The following is a 27,362-nucleotide window of genomic DNA, read 5'->3' as shown; positions in this document are numbered from 1 at the left end:
CCTGGCTCAAATCAAGTTTTGATTTAAAATGTTGTTATTAATGGATTGGTGCATTAATAATATCATTTATCTTAAGTACCAAATTTTGACACCTTCAGTTTTGCACTCGAGGACTTCAGGCCAACAGATCATATACTGCTAAATTAATTTTAATAGACAAAAAGACAAAAATATTATTTGAAAATGTTTAGCAGGGTACCAGTGGCTCACACCTATAATCCTACCTATATAGGAGGCTATGCCAGCCTGGGCAGACAAATCTGAGAGTCTTACCTACAACTAGCCAGAAAAAACAGGCAGAAGTAGTGGGCTTGACTCAAGTGGTGCCAACCTTGAGTGAAAAAGCCAACCAAGAGCTTGAGATCCAGGGTTTAGGAGTGCAAGACCCAGGACCAGCACACTGCACACACACACACACACACACACACACACACACACACACACACACACACACTATTCCCAATGCATAAAGTTCATAAAATCATTTCTTTAGTTTTTAATCAGGAAATGCCCTTGAAAAAATGATACAGAATGATTTAGTCAATTGTCTACAAAAAAGGAAACAGGAACAGCACTTCCCCAGAGACAATATAATTAAGATTTATTCAAAATCTATTGAAAAAATACCTGAGATTACATTTGCATGTATGAAGATGAGTAAGGTCACAGTCAAGTTAGAAAACAGGGTTACTTTCAAGGAGGAGCCAGGCTTTTTGCAACTGGATATATTTGCTTTAATCATCTTTTCTCTATTTCGCAAAGCAGACACTTATCCATTTTTATCAGTTTCTCAGAAATAATCACATCCAGATCTTCACTGACAGAACCAGCCAAACTTGGTCCATTAGAATACCTATGATACGCTGTGTGTTTCTCACAAACCCTATTTTCATGTTATCTCTTTTCCGCTACAAAGTATTTTCATAATGGGAGCGGTACAATACCTTATAAATTGTATCCCTATACCAGCAATCACCTTACTTCTGGCTTTTGCCTGGTTTTATGTCTTCAGTTACTCAGGTATCCCTGACTTCTTTTTTCTCAGTGATTACACAGAAATTGTGCCTGCTTGAGAATATAGTTATGACACTAAGAGCACCTAGTGAAAAGCTGCCTTTTAAAAAGAATAATGCTAATAACACACTGTTTAGCACCCCCAAGAAAATCTGGGGCATCTTAACTAGATTGGACAGTTAAGCTAAATTTGTCAGACCTTGATAAAAATGTCCCAGATGTTAGTTATTTAGGAAAGTGAGACTCCATACTATATTTTCATGTGTGACTTTCTTTCTCTACTCTTTTATCCATCTTTTAAGTCTTAGCTCAATTGCTAACTTCTCAAAAGATAATCTCCAAATCCTATAGGACTCTTCCAAGCACTTATAGATCTGATCTGTTCTTTTTATGTGTCACTTTTTAACCATTTCTTGAATGCATTTTGTGAGAAATATAAAATTGAAATGATATTGAGGGATACAAAAAAAGGCAAATTATATTCTACATCAAGTCTTTGAATTTTGATTTGTTTATCCAAATGTCCACAGAACTGTATGGAAAAGAAAGGTCCTTCTGACTGGACTCACTTTTTAAATAGAAAGATAAATCATGTAGAGCCAATCATGTCTACCTTAAGAAAATGAATCCATAATGTTTTGTATATTTTCATGTGTGAATTATGTCAGGGCTGATATCTAGGAAATACTAGTTGTAGACTCTGAACTAATAACCATATTTTGTGAAATGGAGATGTTTTAATGTGGGTAGAAAAATAAGTTCATATAATATCTGTTTATAAAATGTTCAGTAGTATAAAAAATCATGATAAAAGCTCTTGTATAGGATGAACACCTTAGTGCATGTAGCTCAACATTTATATGCAGTGATGCTTAGTATAAAAGAGAAGAGAAAGACACTGTGTTATCATTAATCCACAATGGCTTGCATTATAGAGGGAATCCAGTAGGAACTTTGAAAATTTGCTTCCTTACTAAAACTAGGAAAATGCATATAAGAAGCTGCACTGCTTAGAATAGCAACAAGCACAAGAATTGAAGATAAACCATAATATAAACACAGTTGTCCACTTGAAGACTGTATACATAGAGTCCACTAGTATAGACCACACCTAGATCATTTTGCACTTAGACACAAACTTATGAGTACATGAGAATAATCTGGAGGTAAAATATGAATCCCAGACTCTCAGCTGGAGAGATTCTAATGAGTAGGTCATGACAGAACTCGTGGTTATACTTTACCTCCAAGTGCCAGGTGACCAGTGACAGTCCATAAAATCTCCAGAATGCCTTTCAGTAATAGCAATGCTATTATGACTTTCTGCCTTTGCTACAAAAGTGGCCAACAATCATTAACCACATGGATTGATTCCATCTTGAAACAGTACCCATTGAAAGTATAACTAATAGAAAACAAGGTATTTTGTAAAAGACATATTTAGATTATATATCCATATAGGTATGTTGTATACATGTCCTTGGAAACTTCTTACTATATCTAAGTATATATATAATGTATATTATAATATATAAGTATAAGCACACATGTATATACAGATATAATATATAATATATGTGTATGCATATTTCCTTTTAAGAAAATATAGTGAAAGGCTGTGTGTTTTCTTTTATCATTTACCATTTTTTCATATTCTACATGTTTGCACAAAGTGTTTAAAGACGATTTCATAGATCATTAATTAAGGTAACAACTGCTTCCTTAGGAAACATAATGTTGACGAGCTTGTAACTACTTCCCAAGGGAGGCAGAAGCCCTGTTTTTTTTTTTTTTTCATTTTATCTTAAAGGTTGAAGAATTCAGATAAGACATCAACAGGCCTGCATGCATTAGGAATTCAAAAGCCATCCAGAATAAATAAATGGCATAGTATTTTGTAATTCCTCGTGTTACAAGATATAGAGCTGGTGCTTGTCAGGGACATAGGGACTATTAGTGTTTGTAAGGTATCTTCTTCAAAGCGTGTTCCATTTTGTTAGGTATTATGAAACAAAGGGGCTGGGAATGTGGCTTAGCGGTAGAGTGCTTGCCTAGCATGCATGAAACTCTGGGTTTGATTCCTCAGCACCACATACACAGAAAAAGCTGGAAGCGGCGCTGTGGCTCAAGTGGTAGAGTGCTAGCCTTGAGCAAAAAGAAGCCAGGGACAGTGCTCAGGCCCGGAGTTCAAGCCCCAGGACTGGCAAAAAAAAAAAAAAAAAAAAAACCACTAAGATTTTTAGGACTTACAATATGGAATTCTCTTTTGAAAATTGCCTCGCAAATGAAATCTGTCTTTTTAGTGCCTCTTTCAATTCTCTTTCATTTCCAAGCTCCTTCCCAGTAGGTCTATGTTCTTTATAACTTGCCTTCCTCCTCAATCATATTTTTCTGTTCCTCTGGTTTCCTACTCTTTATATTTTTCTTCCTCTTATTTTTAATCTCATCTCAAGATTATCTCATTTATTCATTCAAAGGCTTGGTATAATATATATATATATATATATATATATATCCATCCACAAAGTTCAATGGACCTTATCTTTGGGATGTTCACAGTTCAGGGACATACATTTTTTATATATCATATATAGTGATATATTGTGATATATTATGCTACACACACACACACACACACACACACACACACACACACACACATAGTTAAATAGATAGATATCATGATGAAGGCCAAAGGAATGTTATGGAAGCCCTCTAGGCATGCTGTAGAAGACATTGTCAAAACCTCACTCATGTACCTGGATCGCTCATACCATGCATCCTCTTGACATTTTACTATGAGTTACACTTAGCTTTAGTGCTTGAAGAGAGGGAGGGTATCTTCCTAAGGTCTTAGTAGCATGCCAGTGTTTTACAAGAATAGCTGGAAATGGAGAAGACTTAATATTTGATGAACATTCCTCTGCCAATAAGAGTCGAGAGCTCGAGATACATATCTTTGCTTCTGGGGCTGGGAATATGGCTTAGTGATAGCTTGCCTCGCATACATGAATCACTCAGCACCACATATATAGAAAAAGCCGGAAGGGGCGCTGTGGCACAAGAGGTAGAGTGCTAGCCTTGAGCAAAAAGAAGCCAGGACAGTGTTCAGGCCCTGGGTTCAAGCCCCAGGACTGGCAATAAAAAAATCTTAGGTTCTTTGCCCCTCTGAGGCATGTTCTGGTGCAGGATCTAGGGATTCCCAGGGGATTGAGCGGAGAAAGTAGGCACTCTTGCCTCATTCTTGATTTAAGAGGACATTCAGTTTTCTCTATTCAGAATAATGTTTTATTTATTGTGCTCAGATATGAGCCTTCTATTCCCAGTTTATACAAGTTTTTTTACCATGAAAGTATGTTTGATTTTTATCAGTCAGATTTATCTGCATCTATTAAGATGATTATGGGATTCTTGTCCTTGCTTCCGATTATATGTTTCAATACATTTACATCAATCCCTTATGATAGCCTCTTTAACAAGTGTTGCTGAAAAAGTAGGCTATCTACATGCAAAAGTCTGAAATGGGATCCCAATTACACTTATATAATCAACTTAAAATAGATCAAAGATCTTAATATAAGATATAAAAGTTTGAAATTACTAGAGGAAAATATAAGGGAATTGTTTCAAGATGTCAGCATTGGCAATGACTTTTCTGAATAGATCTCCAATATTTCTGGAAAAATCAAAAAATTTAATAAATAGAATTGCACCAAATTTTAAAAAGCCAGAAAAAAGGTGTGTACACATATAGTCTAGGACTTAATTCTGAGGATGTAGCATAATACCTGGCACATAATAGGCTGGTTCCTCTTGAGAAATTGCAGTGCTCTCTCAATTCTGACAAGTGTCAGTTGCCATGAACTCAAACAGAACATTTAACTCATTACTTAACAGGACTCTGGCCAGGTCTTTGAAAGCCTGTCTTTAAGATTTCCCCAGGAACATTCTTATCATGTGGTAGATGATCAGTAAATATTTACAGAACGAATACTAACAACAAAGAAACCAAATTATAGGGTGTGGCTGGCTAAGAAGTCCTGAAGCCACCTCAATGGCTTCACAGTAGGCTACATGAAGAAATAAAAAGTGGACCAAAAATAGAAAATATTGGAGTCCATTTGACTAGAAAAAATTACAAATTATTGAAATGTTGCTTCTGTTAGATGTATCAATGTGGAGGAAGTGTGTGTATGTGTCTGTTCTGCCTAATAATGGGAGAAGTTGGCTTACAGAGAAAAGGGCTGTGTGTGTGGTTTGTATTCATCATTACATTGTTGTCTTTATGTTTTCATTCAACTTTATCTTAATGGGTAATTGAGAACATTATTTAGGGAGTATAACTTGATGATCTATGTGCACATTATGGAATAAGTGCCACAATCACACTAATTAACATATTCATCATACATAGTTACCATTTTGTTTCTTTCTGTGTTGAGAAAATGTAAGATCTACTTTCAGCAAATTTCAAGTATACAATGTAATAAATACATTACTATAAATTAGAAGCCCACAATTTATTCATTTGGTGTAACTAAAACTCTGTGCCCTTTGATTAACATCTCTTTTCCATTTCCCTTCTCACCAGCCTCTGATATATATCATTCTATCAGCTTCTATGAGTTTGATTATCTTAGATTCCAAACATATGGGTGATCATGAAGTATTTTCATATCAGAAACATTTTGAAAGCTAGCACTTTCAAGTGGATGAGGTCAGAGAAACAAATTCACCAGTTTACCTCAGCTAACTTTGTCAGAGAGCCTGAAGAAGCAGTCACAGGTGCAATGAATAGCAAGGATCATTGCTGGTTTCTATGATGACATGGACAGGAAATGTCCCGTTTACTGACCACTGCACCTCACTAAAACTCACCAAGCCCCTTGTCCGTCCTTGGCTTAACATTCTACATCCACCCCACACCTGAGGACTATGATGCCCATGACCAGTGTGATGCTCATCACTCTGTTACTTATGCTTTCTGTGTCACATTGTATCACCACAATTTGGCATATTTGTGCTATTGTAAGGCACACAGCTTGGGAGATAGAATTCAAATTTCTTTTGTTCATTTTTTAAAATTTCATTTTATTGTCAAGGTGATGCACAGAGGGGTTACAGTTACGTACGTAAGGCAATGAGTACATTTCTTGTCCAACATTTTTATGCCCTCCCTTGTTTTTCCCACACTTTCCCTCCCCCTCCAATGCCCCCAAGTTGTAAAGCTCATTTCCAACATATTGTCTTGTGAGTGACAAATTTCTATGAAAATATATTTTCTAATAACCATATAAGATTTTTGCCATTGATTATAATTATTGCACTGACATTTCTGAAAAGGAAAGGGAAGTAACTCACAAGTACTGTATTATATATACACTCATGGTTAACTAGAAACTCAGTTGGTCAACAATTAGACCAACCGATATTGGTGCTCATTTCACATGTGTTCAATCTCTGTCTTTGTTTACTTCCACCAGTCTCTTCCCTCTGGGCCTACAGACAGAATTTCTGTCTGAAGCCTTAAATCTTGTAACCATAGTAATGAAACAGACAGTGGGGGAACATTGGAAATGTTAGTCTCAAAAAAGCACCCCTAATTTCATTCCTTATTTTCCAGTTTTTTTCAAGAGGTGCTTACAAGAGTTATAGTTGTAGTGGTGATGAATAAGGAGGGTAGAAGACAGCAAAGGCACAAATGACCTGCAGAACTTAATGCTAAGCCAGAAAAAAATGGAGCATAGAATGTGTTTCTGCTTCACTCTGCTGCTTTGAGTGAATATCCTTGGGAGAAGCAATAAGAAATGCCTCCTGATGGTTTAGTGGTCACCTGCTTCAGTAACTGCTAATTTTAACACAGAACCTCCAGTCCATATTCATTAGAGAAAACTTAGCTTAATAGGCCCATGCAAATGCAGAAGGAAATAAGATTGGTCAGAGAAAGTAGGTTTATGGGGTTTTTTTTTTTCCACCAAGAGAAACATGTTTGTTTTGCAGCTGTGAAAAGCAATGAAGTGATGGCCCACAGATGTCTCCCCATTCTAGATATGCCTTACGGCTCTTCTGCTCCAAAGCAGCGAACCCTTCTGCAAGCCACACTAGGGTGATTGCAGGATGAACTTTACCTGTCTTTGCAAGTTGGTAGAAAAGCATCAAGGACAAGAAAAAAATGTATAGATTTGATCCTATTGATCCGTTCTCAGTTTTTTTTTTTTTTTAGTTTATTGAGCTCTCTGCAGGAACAAACAACTCACCAAACTTTGCCAAAAGCATTGACCCCCTTTCCTCTGAGCTCCCTCAAGCAGAAATTGAGCGGTGGCAGTGAATGGGAATAAAGAAAGAAGTGCTTATTTGGAAGGCTGATGTTATTGCTCGGAGCCTTTAGGCTATGAAACCCAAGAAGAATACTTGACTATCTCTAGGAATAAGGAATTCACGAACTTCCATATTCATGAATGCTCCATACTCATAGATTGTTCAAGGATCATCTTCGTATTGAGTTGGATTCCATCTCCTCGTAATGCCAACCAATTATTTCTGATTAGCTACTTTAAAGCCATTGAATAAATGCGAATCTGAATTCATAAAAACCCTTCGTTCTTTAGAAACAGCTTTCATCTGATCTAAGCTTATCTCTTCAAGACTCATCTTCCTTGTTCCTTTTACTGTTTCTCATATGGTGTGCTTTCAGAAACATTCACTTCCCAGGAAGCCTTCCTTTCCTCTTTACCCTTACCCCAATGTGTCCTTTTAGTATCTCATGAATGTCACTTTTCATAGCCAATGATTTGTGGAAAACAGTGTAAAAACTGGAATATCAATAAGAGCCTCTCCTCCAAGAATGTGAATGAAGAAGACCTAATACTTTCAGTTAGATGATAGTAAGAACTTGATTTGAACAGGTTCCGATAGGATAGAAGCTGATGTGGCCTGGTTAAAACATGAATTAATAAAGGAAGCTGGTAGAACAAAAGCAGAAATAGTTGAGAGATGTAGAATAGTCTTACTTAATGACTTGCTTATTAAAGTTTCTGAGGTGAATAAATCTCCTTATACTATTATAAATATCAATATGACACTATCATTTACTGAACACACACTATATACCGAAGTGCTGTTATAAGCCCTTAAAGTCCATTGTTTCACTGAATCCTCTCAAAAATCTTATCAAGAAGATGCTATTGTCTCCATTTTACTGTAGAGGAGATGAGGGACATAAGTGTTTGAGTGACTTACCCAGATCCCACAATGACTAGTGGCAGAACCAACATTTGAAACAAGGAATTCTAGCTTTAGGACTGTCTTCTCACCTTTAAGGGACATTTCTTTTTCCTGATCCTTGGAGACTTAGGAGATTATCTTATAATAATAATTTTCTTGAAGGGCTTCATTAAAGACAGTCTTCCATTTATTTAAACTACCATTAGTGAGTTTCTGTGCTTTGCTACAAATCTTCCCTTGGATTCTAATGCCGAATGATTATAACACAGCAATTCCTGGCTAAATGGCATGTTAATTTAAAAGCAGGTCAGTTAAAGTGAGGCCGATACCAGTTGTGTATGAAGTTTATATCTATACATACATATGTTTGTATATATATGTTTATATATATATGTACATAAATATTCCATATACACAACACACATGAGAAAGAATGGGTGTGATCATAGCCTAGAGAATTTGGACATCCAAATTATCCAAGTTATAATGCAAGCCAATGCTTGGCGTGATTTGTCATTGATGTTAATGTTATTACTTTTCCTATTGATGCTATTGCCATTGAGCTTAGCAGTAGATTAACTTCCTGATTACCTGTCCCGTCCATTCTCAATGTTCACTTAGCACCCAGAACAGATGGCAAATGATGTTAATAATTAAACAGCTCATACTCCAGATGGAAGATGTTCACCTTCATGCTTCTTCGAATTTAGCGTATCTTGAACACTGTAAGCTAGAAAAGAATTGACAGAGCTACTAGAAAGGAATTTCCCTATGTAAGGCCTAACCACCCTCTTGAGGAATTGAAACATCACAACTAGGTTATGGATTTCTTAGCTACTTTTTCTAAGACAACAGTAGACACTAAGTGAAAATATTTTGGCTTTATAGATTTTTAAGCATAAAGATAAATGATTTGACAATAATTAAGCAGCAAAATATGCTGCTATAGGTAAGATATGTTCTGAAATAGAGTGAGGCATATCTTTTACTATAGAAAATTTGATTCAAATCCTATGTTAAAAAGATGTGGATTACAGAGATTACACGGTCCATGAGGTGTAAAAATATTTACTCTACACCTATCTATTTACTAATTACAATCTAAGTGGCAGAAAATGTCTGCTGACCTGGGCTGCAGAGAAATCAGCAGGGCTTGGGGTCTGAGAGCTAAAGGAAACATTACAAGAAACTGTGAGGTGGGAGCCACTGAACAGTTTTGAGCTGAAAAAAACCTTGATTTGCATTATAACAAGATCCATCTAGTTGCTGTGCTGAAACATTATTGTTGATAGGGAGTCTCCAGAGGCCTATGGACAATATTAGAAGATTATTGCAATAATTCTCATGGGAACGATTTGGACAACTCACTATCAGGTGGCTTAGGCCAGGTAATATTGGAGTTAACAGAGTGACTCGATTCTGCTTTGACTCTTGATTTGATTCCAGATGCTTGATATATTAGACTTACATAGACTTACAGAGGTGCAAAGGAAGATGGAGAAGATAGTCTTTCTATGTGTCCAAACATGGCAAGCTAAACACAGGTTCTCAGGGAACGATTTTGCTCTTTTAGGACTTATCTAGCAAATCTACACATGTTTTGGTTGTCATAATTCGGGAAAAGAGGTGCTACTGGCATCTCATATGTACAGAGGCCAGGGATGGAGCAAAACATTCTGAATGCAAAACTTATATCCTGACAATAAATATCTGAACACAATTGCCAACAATGCTATATAGTTAAGCAATGCTGAGCTAAAGGACAATCTACTACTGAGAGAATGGACTGTTTTTTTGGTAGCTCAGAATCTTAGCCCACCTCAATCCCCCTTTTTCATGTTCCTGACACTTTTAGATCATGGCAATAGCAGCTCGTGAATCCTGGTCATACCACAAAGAATTTCTCATACCCTATCTTTAAAAAATAAACCTAGGTAGGTAGAGTTCAAGAAGAGATATTACATATCATTGTGCCTACAGTGCTTGTCCTATAACAGGAGTTTCTCTATTCAACATTACTGCTGAAAACCAATCAACAGAACAGATTGATAAATGGATTTACCCCTGCAATGGGAGGACCTGCATGCAGAACAGCTTTCAGTGGATCGAAGCTTTTATTTCTCTTCCTGCCAATTTCATTAATGAATAAAATAAGCAAAAGTGGACATTACATCCCCTACCTGTATATAAGTTTTATGGCCAGATCATATATGCTTTATCCCTCACTGATCAATTTAAATAACTACCTAATAATATAGTCTTATCTTTTTAAATTATTCTGTAATTTTTTCCTATCCATAAGTCTTCTTCAGTACTTGTATTTATTTATTTGCTTTGCACTAGAATTTTATAGCTATGAGCATATTTGACTGTGTGGATTTCATAGAAAAGACTGAATATAAATTAGTTTTTATGGGTAAAAGCAGAAACTAAGTGAGCTTATGTTTACTAGCTACTAGAAGATCCTTCTATAAAGTAAAAAAAAAAATCCACCAGGCAATCAATAAGGATTTATCAAGAACTTATTGAACGAATCTTAGATTCTTAGTTCTGAATCTAATATCAAAAACATTACCCAGGAATTTGTCACTTTCATTTGCTTCGGATATTTATTTTGAAAGAAAGCACACTTGTGTTTGATTTTTAGAACAGGCAAGAGATTAGCTGATGAATAAGTGAGAATCTCTGAAATTGTGCCCCTGAGAATGTCATCAGGTATGACATTGGCCTCCTGCTGCTGCATTATTACTGAGGGAAAGTGAAGATGTTTGTTTTTCACACAGGAGCTACAGCCCCCATCAACATCACATTACATTACAGTGTTGCTAGCTCTTCAGTAACATGATTCCTATAGCAGGGTGGATATTGGAGCCTTAGGCAGTGATGCTCTATCTCAGATGGCTAAGAGAAGATACAAGAAGCTCATTACAGAACAAACCACTGCCAACATTATTCAGCATGGCTTACAGAGTAGTGTTCAACAACACTATTATATATATGCACACACACACACACACACACACATACACACATATATATGATTTTCTTTAGTTGGCTGTACAAAGCAGTTGCTATTCAATAGAGCAGTTTATGAATCCAGTGCCTCTTGATCAATGTCCCCCTCTCATCATTCTCACCCACCCCTCACTCCTCCTCTTCCCTCACTTTTCTTACTGTTTAGTTACGTATGGAAATTTTTGCCACGTAACAAAGCAGTTTATGTATAAAATTCATATTGATCTTGTCATCCCTTCAACATCTTTACCTGCCTACTCCCTTATTTTTCTGTTCTGTGGCATAAACTAGGCATTTTTGCCTGCATTCTATTCATTTCCCCCATTCATTCTTCTGCTCCTCCCCTCTGAATCTCTGCCCCCACCTCAATTTTCCATTTCCTAGTATCATTTTGCTGGTCTTTGACATAGTCCTTCTTAAGTCTAAAAGTAAGCACAATGGGTGGCACCCAAGTGTTTATAAAAGAATTAACTGAAGTATAATAGAATCCGTGGAGAACCAATACTGTATTTAAATTGACATTTTTTTTACTTCTACTTTTAAAACTAAAAGGCTGGCATTCACAAGGAACATGAATAATCCTAAATATTTGTAATATTTCTTCATTTACTTTATGTTAGGAATTCTGGGTCTAGAAACTGCTATGAAAAGTATAGAATATGGTGAAACAATGAGTCATATAATCTACTCTAGCGATTGTGCATAATAAATGATTTTACACTCAATGACACAAAATCACCAGCAGCTTAGTCTGCTCAGGAATGTGGAAAAGGCAGAGTGAGGCTGATTTGTCTCTGCTACCTGCTGTCTAAGGTCTCTTCTGGAAAGGCTCAATGTCTAATGGGTATTACTTGACAACACAGTTAGTCATGTGTAAACTTGTTTAGAATGCTAAGACTAGAAATGCTAAATATGACCTTTCCATGTGCCTTAACTTTCTTCCAGCATGGTGGTCTCAGCAGGGTGGGACTTTTTATATAGTGACTCAGGATTCCTAGCACAAGTTCACTAGTCACGAGGCAGAAGCTACATCACCTTTTCTGAACTTGCCCTGGAAGTCATACAGCGTTGTTCTACTGCATTGTTTTTGTTATACACAAGTTACAAGCCAACCTAGATTCAAAGTACAAGACCACAGACACTCAGTTCTCAGTAGGAGGGGCTTCAAAGATGCATTGATGGATGGGGGCATGGCTCAAGAAGTGGGTCACTTGCCTAGCATGTGGGAGGCTCGGGGTTCCATCTTTGGTGCATCAAAAAGAATAAGAAATCCAGGGACCAGTGGCTCATGCCTGTAATCCTAGCTACTCAGGAGACTGAGACCTGAGGATCAAGGTTTGAAGGCAGTCCTCGAAGAAAAGTCCCCTTGATACTCATCTCCAATTTACCACTCAAAAACCAGAAGTGGTACTGTGGTTCAAGTGGTAGAGCACTACTAGCCTTTAGCACAGAAAGGCTCAGGGACAGTGACCAGGCCCTGAGTTCAAGCCCCACAGCCAATAAAAAAAAATCCTGTGAGCTAAAGAGAAACAAGGGATTTGCCCAACTTACCCAACAGACTACATGAAGATATGCACAGGGTAACTTCTAGCGATGCTCCTATTCAACAAAAACGGTGAGGAGGACACAGCAGTCACTGGTAAATCACTGAATTTTAACATTTGTTGGCATGACTAGAGATCCATTGCTTGGAGTTGTGCTTGTTCAGTTTTGCTTTGCTCTCTGCGTTCTTTCTCTGCTTTGTTGAGTCATTTTTTTCCTCATAAGAAGTGGTACTTGTTTGCACCTAAATAACCCTTTTAGTTTGTTTCCTAACTATCAATGCTTAAGGGTCTAGAAGTCTTTTTTCATTCTGTACTATATTTGTTGCCTTCAAATACAAGTGGACACCACTCTATTAATTGTTGAAAGCTACTTGTATATCAGTTTATAATTCACATTATTAGACAAGAGTCATATTTACAAATGTCTTCACGATATGCCCAATTGCAGTTTGACACGAAGAATATGATTTAGAGGCCTACTGCACAGCATGATGATTACAGTTAATTATACTGTATTATATATTCCAAGGTTCCTAAAACTTTCAATGTTCTTATAAGATGGTAAATATATAAGGTGATAAATGTTAATTACCGTCATTGAAAAATCCAACAATGAAACATAGAAGAAAGCATTACAATATGATCCATCAATAAATACAATTATTATTTGTCACTTAAAAGAAGGCTTTCTTGAGCCTAGCATGGTGACACATGACTGCAATACCTGTATTCAGGAGGCTAAGGCAGGACAATCATGAATTCAAGACCAGCCTGGTATACATACATAGTAACACTTTAACTCTACTGAAAAACAAAAAAACTGATATGATAATTTCCTTATAAAAAACTGCCTTTAATAATGTATCCCAAATGACACTCTGACAGTTTTAATTCATTTCATCACATCATTAAGTAACAAAGGGCTATATCTGATTTTCATTATTTCAACTTTTACAAAATTTGATCAGACTCCTTGTCCAAAATTCTTGAATGGAATCCATTTAAGATTTAATAGAGGCAAAAATTAATAAAAATTGAAGACTCCAGAAAGATCTGAGTGTTAGATGCAAGATTTGTAATAAAACAACATAATTTTAAAAAGCTTTTGTTGTCCTCAGTTCCTTAGGAAATGTGTGTTTTTCGGGACTGGTTTGAGATTGACTCGTTTTAAATGTATGATAAATAAATGTAATAAATTGTACCTATTCATTATTCATATCTATTCTCAAGGCCCTATGATCATGAAGGAAGAAACTGAGGCCTCAAGAAATTTAGGAAAATTTCTCATGGCCATCCTTCTTGCCTATATCCAGATGATATAAACAGTCAGGTTTATGATTAAGCATTACCCAGCCATCATTTTCTTGGGGACTTTTCACTGAAAATCTATGTGATTGCTCTTAACTGTTTCCTAAGGTAGGCTAAAGAATTCATTATGTCTTACATGTATTGCAGCCCACTACAACCTTTTCTTCCAACTGAACAATTTCCTCTTTCCCATAAGAGGGAAATTCAGTCCAATCAAAGAAACTGGTTGAATCCAGGCACTGGTGGCTCATAACTATAATCCTAGCTATGTGGAAGTTTAAGATTAGGAGTATCACGCTTTAAGACCAGCCTGGGCAGAACAGTTTGTAAGGCAAACTTGTATAGGCTCCCCAACCCCCAAATTACATGGAAGGCTGGGAATGGAAGGATAATGGTGTCCGGACAGATAGGCAGAAAAGGGCAGCAGAGTTTGTAAGACTCCATCTACAAAGGGAAGCTGGATTTGGTTGTGTTGGTCTTTGACTCCAGCAACTCATCTATAAAGGTATACCTGTCAGAGGGAAGTGAAATCCTATTATAAAAATAACCACAAAAATCAGTACTGGAGGTATGGTTCAAGTAGTAGAGTACCGGCCTAATAAACGTGAAGCCCTGAGTTCAAATTCCAGCAATGCACCACCACCCCCAGCCCCTGCAAAAGACAAAACAAAAAAAAAAAAAAGAAATGAATCTGGGTAAGAAATGCAATAGAAACAAGTTTTTACTACCTAAATTTTTAGGAATCCCTTATTTCTTCCTCTGTTTACCTGTATTGTGATCATTTTCTTATAACAATCAATTTACTACAAAGCAATTCTAGTGTATTTTTGGTTCACATCTAGATAAGAGTTTTCCCAAACATAAGAATGGGTTACATTTTATAAGTAAAAAAAATGATAAAGTAAGTAAACATAGATAGTAAATCTCAAAATGCATGACAGTGCCATGAAAGGACTTCCCACAGCAGATAGGCTTTGAGGAAGTCCTATCAGAGAGGAATATAAAAATTGTAAGTAGTGAAACTGATCAGATGATTCATTTTCTGTAGGAATTTAATCAGTAAATAACAAAACAGGATCAGATAGAGGTGTTTAGTGCTTAGTTACTAGAGAAGGTGGATCAGGATCAATGATTTACTGGGTTTCTCGCTAATTAGGAAAAGTGTAGAATATATGCCTACAATTCTCTGTTTACTGGGAGAACCTGACTCTCCTGGGAATGATGCCCAACTAATCTGTGCTTACAAGATTGTTCTATATTTTAGCTTCATTCTACCCATGACTCAAACTCATCTCCATTTTGCCCTTAGATAGGAATCTTGCCATACTGCCACAACATTTAATTTTGAACCTGCTAGAAAGGCAATTAGTCATTTGGTATGACACCAAAATATTCAAATTGGTTGCAGGTATGTGTTCAGAATTAAAACCACCCCATTTGACGAGGATAATTTAAGTTCTATATTTAAAAGGCATTGAATAAGTCGTACTGGTAAATAAGAAGACCCTTAAACTAATATTCATATCTCCTACTTGGGAAGAATTAAATGGATAATTTCTGCCTACAATGGATTTATTTCCTGTGGTAGAGAATTTTAAAGAATTGATTTAATCAACTGTAACTATGCTCAGAAGCATAATTTGAAATGCTGTTGAACAAATGAGGAAAGTATTTTCCAGCATAGGGAAAACTGTCCCAAATTTCCATCTTGTTCATTATTCAGGAAATGTTTACTAAGAACCCACAGTTTGCATGACAATGAACAAAATAATGATATTCCAACCTGCCATCCTTCTATTCTAACTCCGGTAGTTAATTAAATGTGTTAATCTCTTCAGCTGTCCATTCACAGTATGTGAGGAAGGCTATAGAAATCAAATGAATGAGTCAGTATGAAAAGAAACATGGATGCATATATTTAGGATTCTTTCTGTTTTATGAGCTAAAATAGGCTACTAACTACCATTTGTATGTCTTTAGGGGATCAGGAACTTAAAAAGAATATTATCTCACTCAAGCAGTGAATTTATGTTTAATCATGAGTTTCTAAATGTTTTTTAGATGTGAGAATAGCAATTTATGGGATTCTACAGATATGGAAGGGAAAAACAATTAATTTAAGCAAATGAAGGCAACGACATCTTTAGGGACTATTCCCATTTAAAAATAAATGTTAGACTTAGTAGTATAGAATATGTTGTATATTTTAGAGATGGACATTAGAACTATCAGGGCCACTGGTTTCAAATCTTTTACATTCGAGTCACTGGGTTTTCTTTCCATCATATAGATGCTATATTTTCATTCCCCGAGTCTGCTTAGGTTGCTCTCTAAGGGGCCGGAAGGAACGGCAGGTATACACACATTTTTAAAAGTTCTCCCACAGCCAAAGTTGAGACCCACAGCTGTAGGGAACTCTTGACTTTTTTTGGCACAAAGATTCTGGGTTCTTGCAAGAATGAGTAGTTTGCCTAAGATCAACATAGTTTATAAGCCTCAGAGTGAGAGCAAAGACCTAAAGAGTTAAATTCTCTGTGTAGCTCTCTCCTTACTAAATAAACACCATTTCTACTTTACTCACATACTGGCTGAAGTTTAGTTAGCAACTTATAACAGTTACAAAGCCCAAGGTTGTCTATAATCCACGTGGCAAGCAAGTCCCTTCCCCCTAATGTGTACTTCCTTGCTTGCTAAGCACTAAGTCTTCAGATGGTTATAATGATTAATGTATCTTTTTATGCTACATTTTTAGAAGTTCACCTATTTGAAATTTTTATATCCATAAAATATATCATTCCCATATGGAGGAAAATAAATTAGATTCAGTAACTGAATCAGTGTCAATTTTAAGTGTTTGTTACTGAGTTTGTACAGTTACGTACATGCAAATATTCAGATGTCAGGAGGACTACTTTTACCAGCTTCCTTGTAAGAGAATGTTTGCACAATGATTGCCACATAGTCATCAACCAATAATTAATTGCTAACTAGTCTTGAATACATTTTATTAAGAAATGAGACAGTGTACATTGAATCAGCCTGTTAGGACAATCCAACATAAAAAAGAGTGAAGAGAACAGCTATATAAACTCATACTTTCACAATTACTTTTTAAATGAGCTTTGGCTGATATTTTGAGATTTAAATGGGCAGATTTAAATTACAATCAATGTCTTTTATTGGGAATCCTAGATACATTCACTATGAGGAACTACAAATAAATCAGGTTTTCTGTTTTGTAGCTTCATATACAGGCAAAGGGTGACAGGAAATGTTTAGCAATTAATCATACTTGCTATTTCTTCAAATTCCGAGCTATTTACAGGTAGAAATCAATGCACCGTTAAGCCATTCACCATGTTTAGGGTTGGCCACAACTGAAATATTATATCACAGTGGGCCATGTCCATAAACCAAAGGTCTCAACGACTCTATTAAATTCTTCCTCTTCATTACCAGACTGCAATGTACCTCCCACCCAGGGAAATGGTACTTGGATACAAATCTAGCTAAGTAGTCAATCTATTCTTTTCCTGGTTCTGTTTTACTGGGCTATCTGTGCATGTAATCTGCTATACTCATTCTAAACCATGCATTCTCTCACTCCCCATTTTGTATTCAATAAAGCATGACTAACTGAAAAACCTCATCTCATCTTCCTCACTCATCTTGGGAACTTCTGTTGACCCTAAAAAGTCTCATTTGAATGAATACAAATGGTAGAATTTGTCTTTCCTACTCCATTTGGGTTATAATTTGACCCTATATTCCTACTGAGTTAAATGTTTTCCCATTTGATATACTTTTCACATGTAGTTGAAGGGACTGCTAACATGCAATTAAATTGATAAAATGATTTCTGAATTTCCTCATACTGTGGGAAACACAAGCATTAAAAGAATGCAGTGAAAGTGTAAATAACCTACTTATAATTTACGATGATAATTCAATTGATAGCTATTAGAACTAAACATATTAACCTCAATACTTCAACACAATTAACTGACGCCCTGACTGGACTCAACTACATGCCAAGATCACATATATTTGTCTCTAAGTCGATGTGCTTATCACACCAAGGAATAAATACAATTCTTCATTTTTTTAATTTAATTCATGTAGAAATCATCAACACAAGATATCACTGATATCAGCTAAAATGGCATATGTTTAACATTTGTAAGGATGTTCCAATGGCCAAAGAAATGAATGTTAAAAATCAGCACTGGAAAAAAAGTATTCATCATAGAAATATTCACGCCAAACCACAAATATTTTGTCTCTGCTCTACAACTGAGATAAACTAGAATGCCAGAGGAGAAACAGGGGCTCATCTGAGAGCTGACATTGTTATTATTGCAGCCAATATCAAGGAAGTAACAAGACTATAAATAGGTCACAATGTTAAGAGTTCCTAAGTCAGGCTAGGCCTATAGCAGGGGCTCACTGAGTGCTTTTTGTATGAATGAATGAACAGATGAATGAATGGTCCTCTGTAGATATGAAATATAGCACTGGAATATGGAGGAATGATTTTTAAATAGTTTATTACAATGGATGGATTCATTAAACTAGACTGAGAAGTTAGCACTGAAGACAGTATAGGAAGTTTCTGTTTGTTTATTAACTAAGATGACTACAAAGCCTTGTTCTTACCCTTAATTTCTCAGCCAAAAAAGTTAGTGAACTCTATCTGTTCCATGAATAAATGAGCTCAACTTGAAAGCAAACTCCATTCCAAAGCCTCCCACACCTCCAGTTAACTGTGATTTATCTTTTTGCTTCTGAAGAGTTTTAAGCATCTCCCATCAAACTTGACTGACGACCAATCTGTGCTTCCTGCCTTTATTCTCCCAGGAAGAAGATGGCACTCGTGAAAGTCGTTTTAATTTCAGTGGCTATGGAATGGGTCACTGCCTCCAAGTGAAAGACGGAACAGCTGTCAAGGCCACGCCTGCCAATCCGCTTCCACAACCCCCAAAAGATGCCGATGCAATCAAGAAGAAGTTTGTGGACCGGGCAAAAAGGATTGACACAATATCTCGAGCTGCCTTCCCATTGGCCTTCCTCATTTTCAACATCTTTTACTGGATCACCTACAAGATCATACGGCATGAAGATGTCCACAAGAAATAGATGTGCCCTACAGACCCTGGGAACCTTCTTGCCTAAGTGTTGTGCTTGTAAATACACAGTAAAATTGTCTTTCTATCACTTTGACAGAGGAGAAGATTGAGGGAGGGGGGAGGGAGCATCATGCGGGTGGGGCTCCTAGCACCTACATGCAAAAAGACAAGTTAATTTGGGGTGAGGGAGAAAACTGCACAAAATTAAGGTGTTGCAGAATCATATGAGCATAATTCTCATCCATAGTCTTTAGCATTGTTCCTTCAGATGACACATCGGTCAAATATGATATGCAAGGTCAAGTTCTTGAGGGCTGATTCTCTTTTGATTTGGTTTAGATTTGAATAATTGTAATGAAAAGTTAGCTTAACACACACACACACACACACACACACACACACAACTTTGAAAATGCTTACCATCTGACCATAGTGACTAGTCGTTAAGTGAATTGAGGACCAAACTTTTTCAGGAAAATGCTGCCTCGTTTTTAAAACAAGCCTCCAGAGCTATGTTCTTTACAATGTCTATAATTAGTGTTTCACCCGAGAAATCCTTTTGTGGGTTGTAAATTATTTCTACTTATCCAGAAAACAACAACAGCAAAAATAAACACCAATCACAAAACAACCAGATTTCTACTCTACTGTCTATGTAGGTGTGCACTTTAATATTATGTTTCTTTCCTAGATGTAAATTTGAGATTTAACTTGTGTGTTGTGTAGTTGATTTGCTAGTGTATCTTCTTAAAGTAAATGCCTATCTTATTTTAGATCCAAGTTGACACACTCTTTTTTTCACTTTTGCTATATTTTGGTGTAATTTTAAGTGCCCAAGTGTGACTTAGCCATTACAGCCACTCCACAACAGTATTTAATGGAGATGGTGTGTCCTGAATGGTGTAGCTCAGATTACCTTGAACTTCCCATTTCTGCTTTCATTATAGATGTAACTACTATTCTAGTGTGAACTGACCCATGATTTCTACTGTCAACCCAAGTGAATATTGTTTTAAATATCCTTGATTAACTTAAAGAATCTTAAAATTGTACTGTGATTTTCATAACCTGTTGCCTTTTTGGTACCAGAGCTATGTGGTTTGAATTCTGGCTATATGTTTTAAGTAAGAAAAAAAAGACGTATTTTTGCTTACTCAAAAGACAACCTGTAAAAATATAAGGAAATAATTAAATTTTACATGTGCTGTCAAAGGGGTTATTTTAAAAAAGCATTTGTTCAATTTCAATAAAGCTATGTGTGCCACAAACTTCTCTAGAGATTTTCATTTTTGCATGAAAATGTAAATCATTTGGGGAAATAATAATAATTTAGATTTTTCTCTCTGCCCTTCTTCATAAATTTGAAGCACTTATACAGCTATATTACATTATGGATGATTATAGGATTCCAATAAGAAAGAAAAAATGTGCTATTCTTATTGTAGAAACATGGAAATTGGCTTGCTATGGTGACACATGCATACCTGTAATCCCAACTGTCAGGAAACTGAGGCAAGCAGATGACAAGTTTACAATCAGCCTGGGCTGCACAGTAAGTTCCCAGGCCAGTCTGGGCTATACAAGACTCTTGTCTATAAATAGATAGTTAGATAGATAGATAATACAAAGAAATAGCACTACTAGTAGTCATTTTGGACAGAATCTGAAACTATATACTGAGTACGAAGCATGAAAAAGCTCTAAAAATAATTAGGAATAATATACTCTTAAAGTGAAAAGAGAAACTATCCCAGGTACCAGTTCTGATTTTGTCAGGATTGGCATTCCAAGATGAATAAAAAAAATTCTTACAACCAAATGAATATAGATAGAAGCAAATCATTTTAACCCTTGGAAAAAGATACCCATCATTATGTTTGAAAGTCGTGGATTTACAAATCAGTATTCACAACCTTCTAAACCTATTTAAATATTGAATCATTTCCATACATTGAAACATTGCAGAGTGATGACAAGTATGTATGATGGAGATAGTAGCTCAGCCATCTACCAAAAGTGTGATATTGGATGAAATATGTTAACTTCTGTGACTAGTTCCTATTTTGTGATTATTTCCAGAGTACTGACAAGGGGGGGGGAGTTAAATCCACTAGCACTGTGCATGATATAGTGTAATTCTCAAAAATTAATAGATAATCAAATACTATTATTATGAATCATGCTGGTAATCCGCTGAACAAGAAACTTTAGAATGTTTAGCCTTGGCAAGTTTAATGCCGTGCTTTTTGCATCATTCTTTATGTTTTACTCCATGTTCTGTTTTATAGCTCAACTCTTTTCCTAACAAATAAGATGAAGTATTTGCCCTCACTGCTTCTTCTACCTCAAAATAATAAGACTGAGGAAAAAATACCTTCCAAAATGGTCCTGACCCTAGGCGGGGGGGGGGGGGGGGGGGTCCTAGGAAAAACCTTGGTAGTAACTATGGCATCATGAAGAGGCACTTTAAGAAGATCAGACTAAACCAAAAGGTCATATTTAATCTTACCAAATCATTATGGGTACAGTTCAGTTCTCCCATTAAAAAACTGAAAATATGACTGCCAGACACTCAAGTAGACAAAGACATCCTGGATAGTAAAAGGACATTTCTATGGTTCTAACCTATATTCAATAGAAAGAAAGAAAGAGAGGGGGGAGGGAGGAAGGGAGGAAAGAAGAACCAATTTGAGTCTTACAAATAAGATAAAATCTCAGGGAAAATACCTGGAATACTACATGCTCTAGTGGATGGGATAATTCCCCTATAGTGATATTGGAGATCTTATTTTTCTTTCACAATATTATTTGAAAGAAAATAGTTGAAGACTAATATCGTAATATCATGTTTTGATGAAGGAAACTTTACTATCTGTTTTCATTATATTGGAAGCATCTGTAAAAAAGTGATTGTGCATTCCTGGGTTCTCCACAGTATGTGGCAGAGTTTAAATGCCTAGTGTATATTAGGACTAACACCAGGAAAATGAGGGAAGAAAGTTCTGCTGTGCCTGCTGATAAAGTTATATGAGTTTTCCCCTATGCAGAAATCACATAAGAAAACTATATACTGCCTCTATTTTTTGCATAGTGGATTACTGGGGACTTTGCCCTTGACACATGTTTTGATTTGTATTATTTGGCTCTAAGAATACAACAGAATCTGTATGGCTTTTTCAAATACTTTAGTCCTAAGCAGATGCTACAAACCAGATTAGCTGTCGATTTTTTAAAATCCTTCCAAATATTGTTAGCATTAAGCTCCTTGTCTTTGCCACTGAGGGCAACTGCCAAATTCTGGCAGCAAAATTGCCAATAAAGATTAAATGAATATCATTTTACATTTCACTTACTCCACTAATATCAAATAAGAAGATTCCAACCAAAACATAGCATAAAAGTCCATATCATGGTTCTCAGCTTTGGGAAAGAAAAAAGTCTATTTAGAAATTTTAAGACTGCATTTCCTAGTTTAAACCTGAAACCAACTTGTGGGATGGTTCTGAATCATATGTCTGCATTATATTCTTTTAAATTCTTTCAACTTCTGCTTTAAACATTTTATTATGCTTAATAATTTGGGTTTTTTTCTTTTTAAGAGTATAATTTTAATTATTTAAGAAATATATGTTCTTCACTGATTACAAAACAGAGTAACTAAAGCTAACACCACAACCTCCTATCCAGCATGTGTTGTTGTTTTGTTTATGCTGGTACTGACTGGGGCTTGAACTCAGGGCCTCACCACTGTCCCTTAGCTTTTGTGCTCAAGGCTACTTGGGCCATAGCCCGCCCTAAAAGACTTTTGGTGGTTAATTGGAAATAAAAGCCTCATGTACTTTCCTGCCTGGGCTGGCTTAAACTGTGACCATAAGATCTCAGTTTCCTAAGGAGCTAAAATGATAGGCATGAGTCACCAGCAACAACCAGTTTTTGGTTCTAGCTGTCATCCAATAGGGCCAGATCACAAAGAGTCAACACACTTTGATCACCAGATAAACAGAAGCCTTATGAATTAAATATCTTGTCTCATATTAGAGTTTGGATATCCAGCTCAATTTGATTCTTAACTGCCAACTAAATGCTTTCTCTATGATCTTCAATGCCTAAGAAAAGAAAACCTTGAAAATACAAAGATCATAGTATCATAGGCCAATCTTCACAGATGACAAAAAAATAATTGGAAAAGAAGGTAAAATACAGAATAGTTACACTGAAAATGAATAAGAGAAACAGCACAAAATTGTACATGAAACATAAAGAACATCTTCAAAGGAACTCAGATTCTTATGTGAATGAATGGTTTGAAAATTTCTAGGGTTGAAAAAAGACCAACAGAATTTAAGCTGAAATGTGTTTATTCTCATTGTGAAGGAAGGAAAATAACCTTTACTTTGTCACACATATACCCACATGAGAAAAGATGTGATATTCCCACTCTGGTGCAAATGCATTTTAAAATAACAAATAATATATTTCCCCTAGCTGAAGACAGTGTGGATATGAAGGTTTTAAATAAGGAGCCAGCATTTACAAAGTACATTATCATGCTGGCACAAATGAATCATCAATAAGTTAATGTACTTTCAAAGAGAAGCCTAAAGCTCTGAGGCACACATTATGAGGTGTGTAATACACTGTCTTGCATAACATAGGGGCTAGGGCTGCTCCAGAATGGACAGATAAGTCTTCAAGGCACATGGCCTTGTTAGAGGATCCAGGTCCCTAAAAGTGATAGAAGGGAATAAAAGCACATGCCTGGGCTGGGAATGTGGCCTAGTGGCAAGAGTGCTTGCCTCATATATATGAAGCCGTGAGTTCGATTCCCCAGCACCACATATATAAAAAATGGCCAGAAGTGGCACTGTGGCTCAAGTGGCACAGTGCTAGCCTTGAGCAAAAAGAAGCCAGGGACAGTGCTCAGACCCTGAGTCCAAGCCCCAGGACTTGCAAAAAAAAAAAGGACATCCTTTTCTCTCAAGGATCAGGCTAACCAAGCATTTATCAAATTCAGTGGGGTAAATAATTTCTTAAAATGACCACTGCTTCTTAAGGAGAAAGACTTAGAGGCAGAGAAATGAGAAATGAAGAAAAAATAAAAGACAGACAGAAATTTCCTTTTAAGACATAAACCAAAGCAGAGCAGTGTGCCTTAATCTCCAATGGCTCTCATGCAAGAGTCCTCACTGTGACCACACGATTTGGCTTGAATTCCCACCACCCATGTCCTTCCTCCTGTCTCTTTTCTTTCTCAGGCATAATGGCCAACTTACTAGTGTTCATGCATGCAAGACATAGGGTCTTTACACTTTCTATGGTAATCTCTATTCCTTTTAATCACAGCCTTTTACTATAAATGGCATGACAGATGTGGGGTAAGCTTTGCAAAACGATATAGTCTTTGCCACAAGTATTCAACGAAGCTACTAGAGCACAAAAGTAGTTCTATACAATGGCAGGAGTAGTGCTCCATTAACTTTACTTAATCTAGATGCATGTGTGAAATTCCATGGTCTTTGATCAATTATCACACATGTAAAAACGAATGATAGCAAGATAAAACAGATCATGCTTGCTATATGGGTACTAGTTGAAGGGTACAAGAAGAACAGAAAGGGTGAAGGAAAATGAATATGGTCAAAATAGTTTATGCACCTGTGTAAATACAGAACATTGATGCTTGCTAAGATTCTTTGAGAAATGGCACCTCCTGCATTTTAGACACAGTCTTTGGACTGGAAATATGGCCTAGTGGTAGAGTGTTTACCTCGTATACATGAAGCCCTGGGTTTGATTCCTCAGCACCACATATATAGAAAAGGCCAGAAGTGGCGCTGTGGCTCAAGTGGCAGAGTGCCAGCCTTGAGCAAAAAGAAGCCAGGGACAGTGCTCAGGCCCTGAGTTCAAGCCCCAGGACTGGTAAAAAAACAAAACAAAATGAGACATAGTCCTTATCCCCAATATTTAGTAGCAACTCAGTTTCCCACTAACAATCAAGATCATTCACTCAGGCTAATTCAATAACACTTTACTTGGCTTGCCAACCTATGGCAAAGGAAGGCAAAAATGCCTGGTGGCAAGCTTGTCTTCCAGTTCAGTGAAATTACTGTCCACACCTGAAGGAAACAGAGGCAGAATTCCAGAAAAATTGCAAACTTGAGATGTTCTATCCAAATACACATAGAAATAATTTTCAAAAGAACAAAATCATGACTCTCAGGCAAATATAAAATTAAGGTATGTCAAAAATTACATTGAAATTATTTCATTTTTTGTTGGTCATGGGGATTAAACTCAGAGCGTGGGTGCTGTCCCTGAGCTCTTTTACTCAAGGCTAATGCTCTACCACTTTGAGCCACAGCACCACTTCCAGTTTTCTGGTGGTTAAGGGAGATAAGAGCCTCACACACTTTTCTATCCCGGCTGGCTTTGAGCCGTGATTCTCAGATGTCATCTTCCTGTGTAGCTAGGATTACAGACATGAGCCACCAGCACCTGGCTTCAATTTAGCTTATTAATTGCCAAAATAAAAAAAAATAACTAGCAAAATATTAAATCAATCCAAATTTAACGTGAGAAACTCAGTATTATGAAACAATGTTACAGGAATTTTCCTAGATTAGATACAAAACTGACTGATGTCTAATAGGGTCATAAACCTCCTCTTTGAATATAAGCCATTTGGGTTTCTCCTGAACAAAATTCTGCAAGTTTACTTTGTCCTTTAAGGAGCAATAAAATAGCCTACATGATACAATGTCAACTTCAGCTCCAGGAATCTTCTTTGCCTAATTCCAAGATTCAGATAATCTTTCTAACATGTTCAATTCAAAGGTGTAGCACTTAACTCTCTTCTATCAACATCATTGCTTAATAGGATCATGAGTCAGAGCGTCAAAGTGACATGTTGTGTATCATATAGCATATAATCAACCTTAAACTCAGAACCAAAATCCACTGAATTCTACTCTGGTTCCATTTTAACTACTCCCATGAGTTCTTCTCCATACATCTCAGGTACAGAAAGTTCTAAGTGGAATATCTCCTTTAAATTGTTCTAACTCCACGTGGCTATTTGTTCATCCTTCTGCAAAGCAGGTGACATGGTTGTAAAGGCTCAGTTTATGCAATTTTCAGTTCAAGTTCTCTATCTAATTTTCCATGTCCCTGGGCAAAGATTTGACGCCTCAAGCCTGAAGATAGAATAAAACGTAAGAGTATCTATCTCATAGAATTGCAGGTAAGGATTAAACTGATTTTTATCTTTTGCTTAAGGGGCACTGAATAAATATTAGTTGTCACTTTCCTTTAATTAGAAATATTTTATTTCACTAATGATGCCATTTAGAATCTATTCACTTAAGTAGATTCTGTTTTAGTGTGGTCTGCTCTAAGCACACCACTGAAATCATCTCAACATCAGAAAGGCTGACTGAAAGTAAAACTGCCATATCTAGAGATAGTCTGAATAAACAGGGTTTTTTGACCTTTGACCTTATAAAAATGGAGGAGTTTTCTGGTTTAAACATTAAAAAGGTTGCCTAACTAGGCAGGCCAGTGGGGGAAGTCACAAGGAGGACTTTGGCTATATATAACTGATATTGATAGAACACCCAGCACAGTTTACAAATTGCTTTCACACAAATTCTGCCAAACCACCATGTGAGCACAGGGATGACAGATTTGGACAAGTTTCTCTTGAAGCCTGTATATTCTTCAGTAAAATAAGGAGAAAAACTAGTTGCTCATCAGAGAGCATAGCATAGAGAAGGTCTTCACCATCATCGTTATCACCAACAGCAGCGTCAGTGTCATCATCATCATATGAGTAAGGAAACTGAAGCATGGCATATTGAAGGAACTGTTCCACAGTCACTAGCAAGTGGTAGCGATGATGACTGTAGGTGATATTGTTAAAATGAGAATAAGTGTACTTGTCCCATCACCCTTGCTGCGAGAAATAATAATAATAATAAATAATCCACAAGTGTCAAGGGTATCTGAAAACTATTCTAGGGACTAGTAAACAGGAGAAGGAAACTAAAGCACAAGAGGGTCATACATGTCACAGTTCAGATTCAAACCCAGTCTTGAATCCATACTCTTAGTCACCAAATTCAATTGCTTCTTA

General features: G+C 36.5%; 1 protein-coding gene across 2 annotated transcripts in view; it reads left to right on the top strand.

The window, feature by feature from the left end:
- Glra2 (glycine receptor alpha 2) overlaps positions 1 to 19,241 on the top strand; it is a 116,808-nt gene extending 97,567 nt beyond the window's left edge. For both annotated transcript variants that reach the window (XM_048336124.1, XM_048336125.1), the window contains exon 9: positions 18,963 to 19,241. In XM_048336124.1, the coding sequence (XP_048192081.1) occupies positions 18,963 to 19,241 (279 nt within the window). The remainder of the gene's footprint in view (positions 1 to 18,962) is intronic.
- The last annotated feature ends 8,121 nt before the right edge of the window (positions 19,242 to 27,362 follow it).

The sequence above is a fragment of the Perognathus longimembris genome, chromosome 28 (assembly GCF_023159225.1).
Source record: "Perognathus longimembris pacificus isolate PPM17 chromosome 28, ASM2315922v1, whole genome shotgun sequence".
NCBI classification, from domain to species: domain Eukaryota; kingdom Metazoa; phylum Chordata; class Mammalia; order Rodentia; family Heteromyidae; genus Perognathus; species Perognathus longimembris.
Note: the sequence above shows the minus strand (reverse complement) of the source record. Positions and strands in the feature narration are given on the sequence as shown.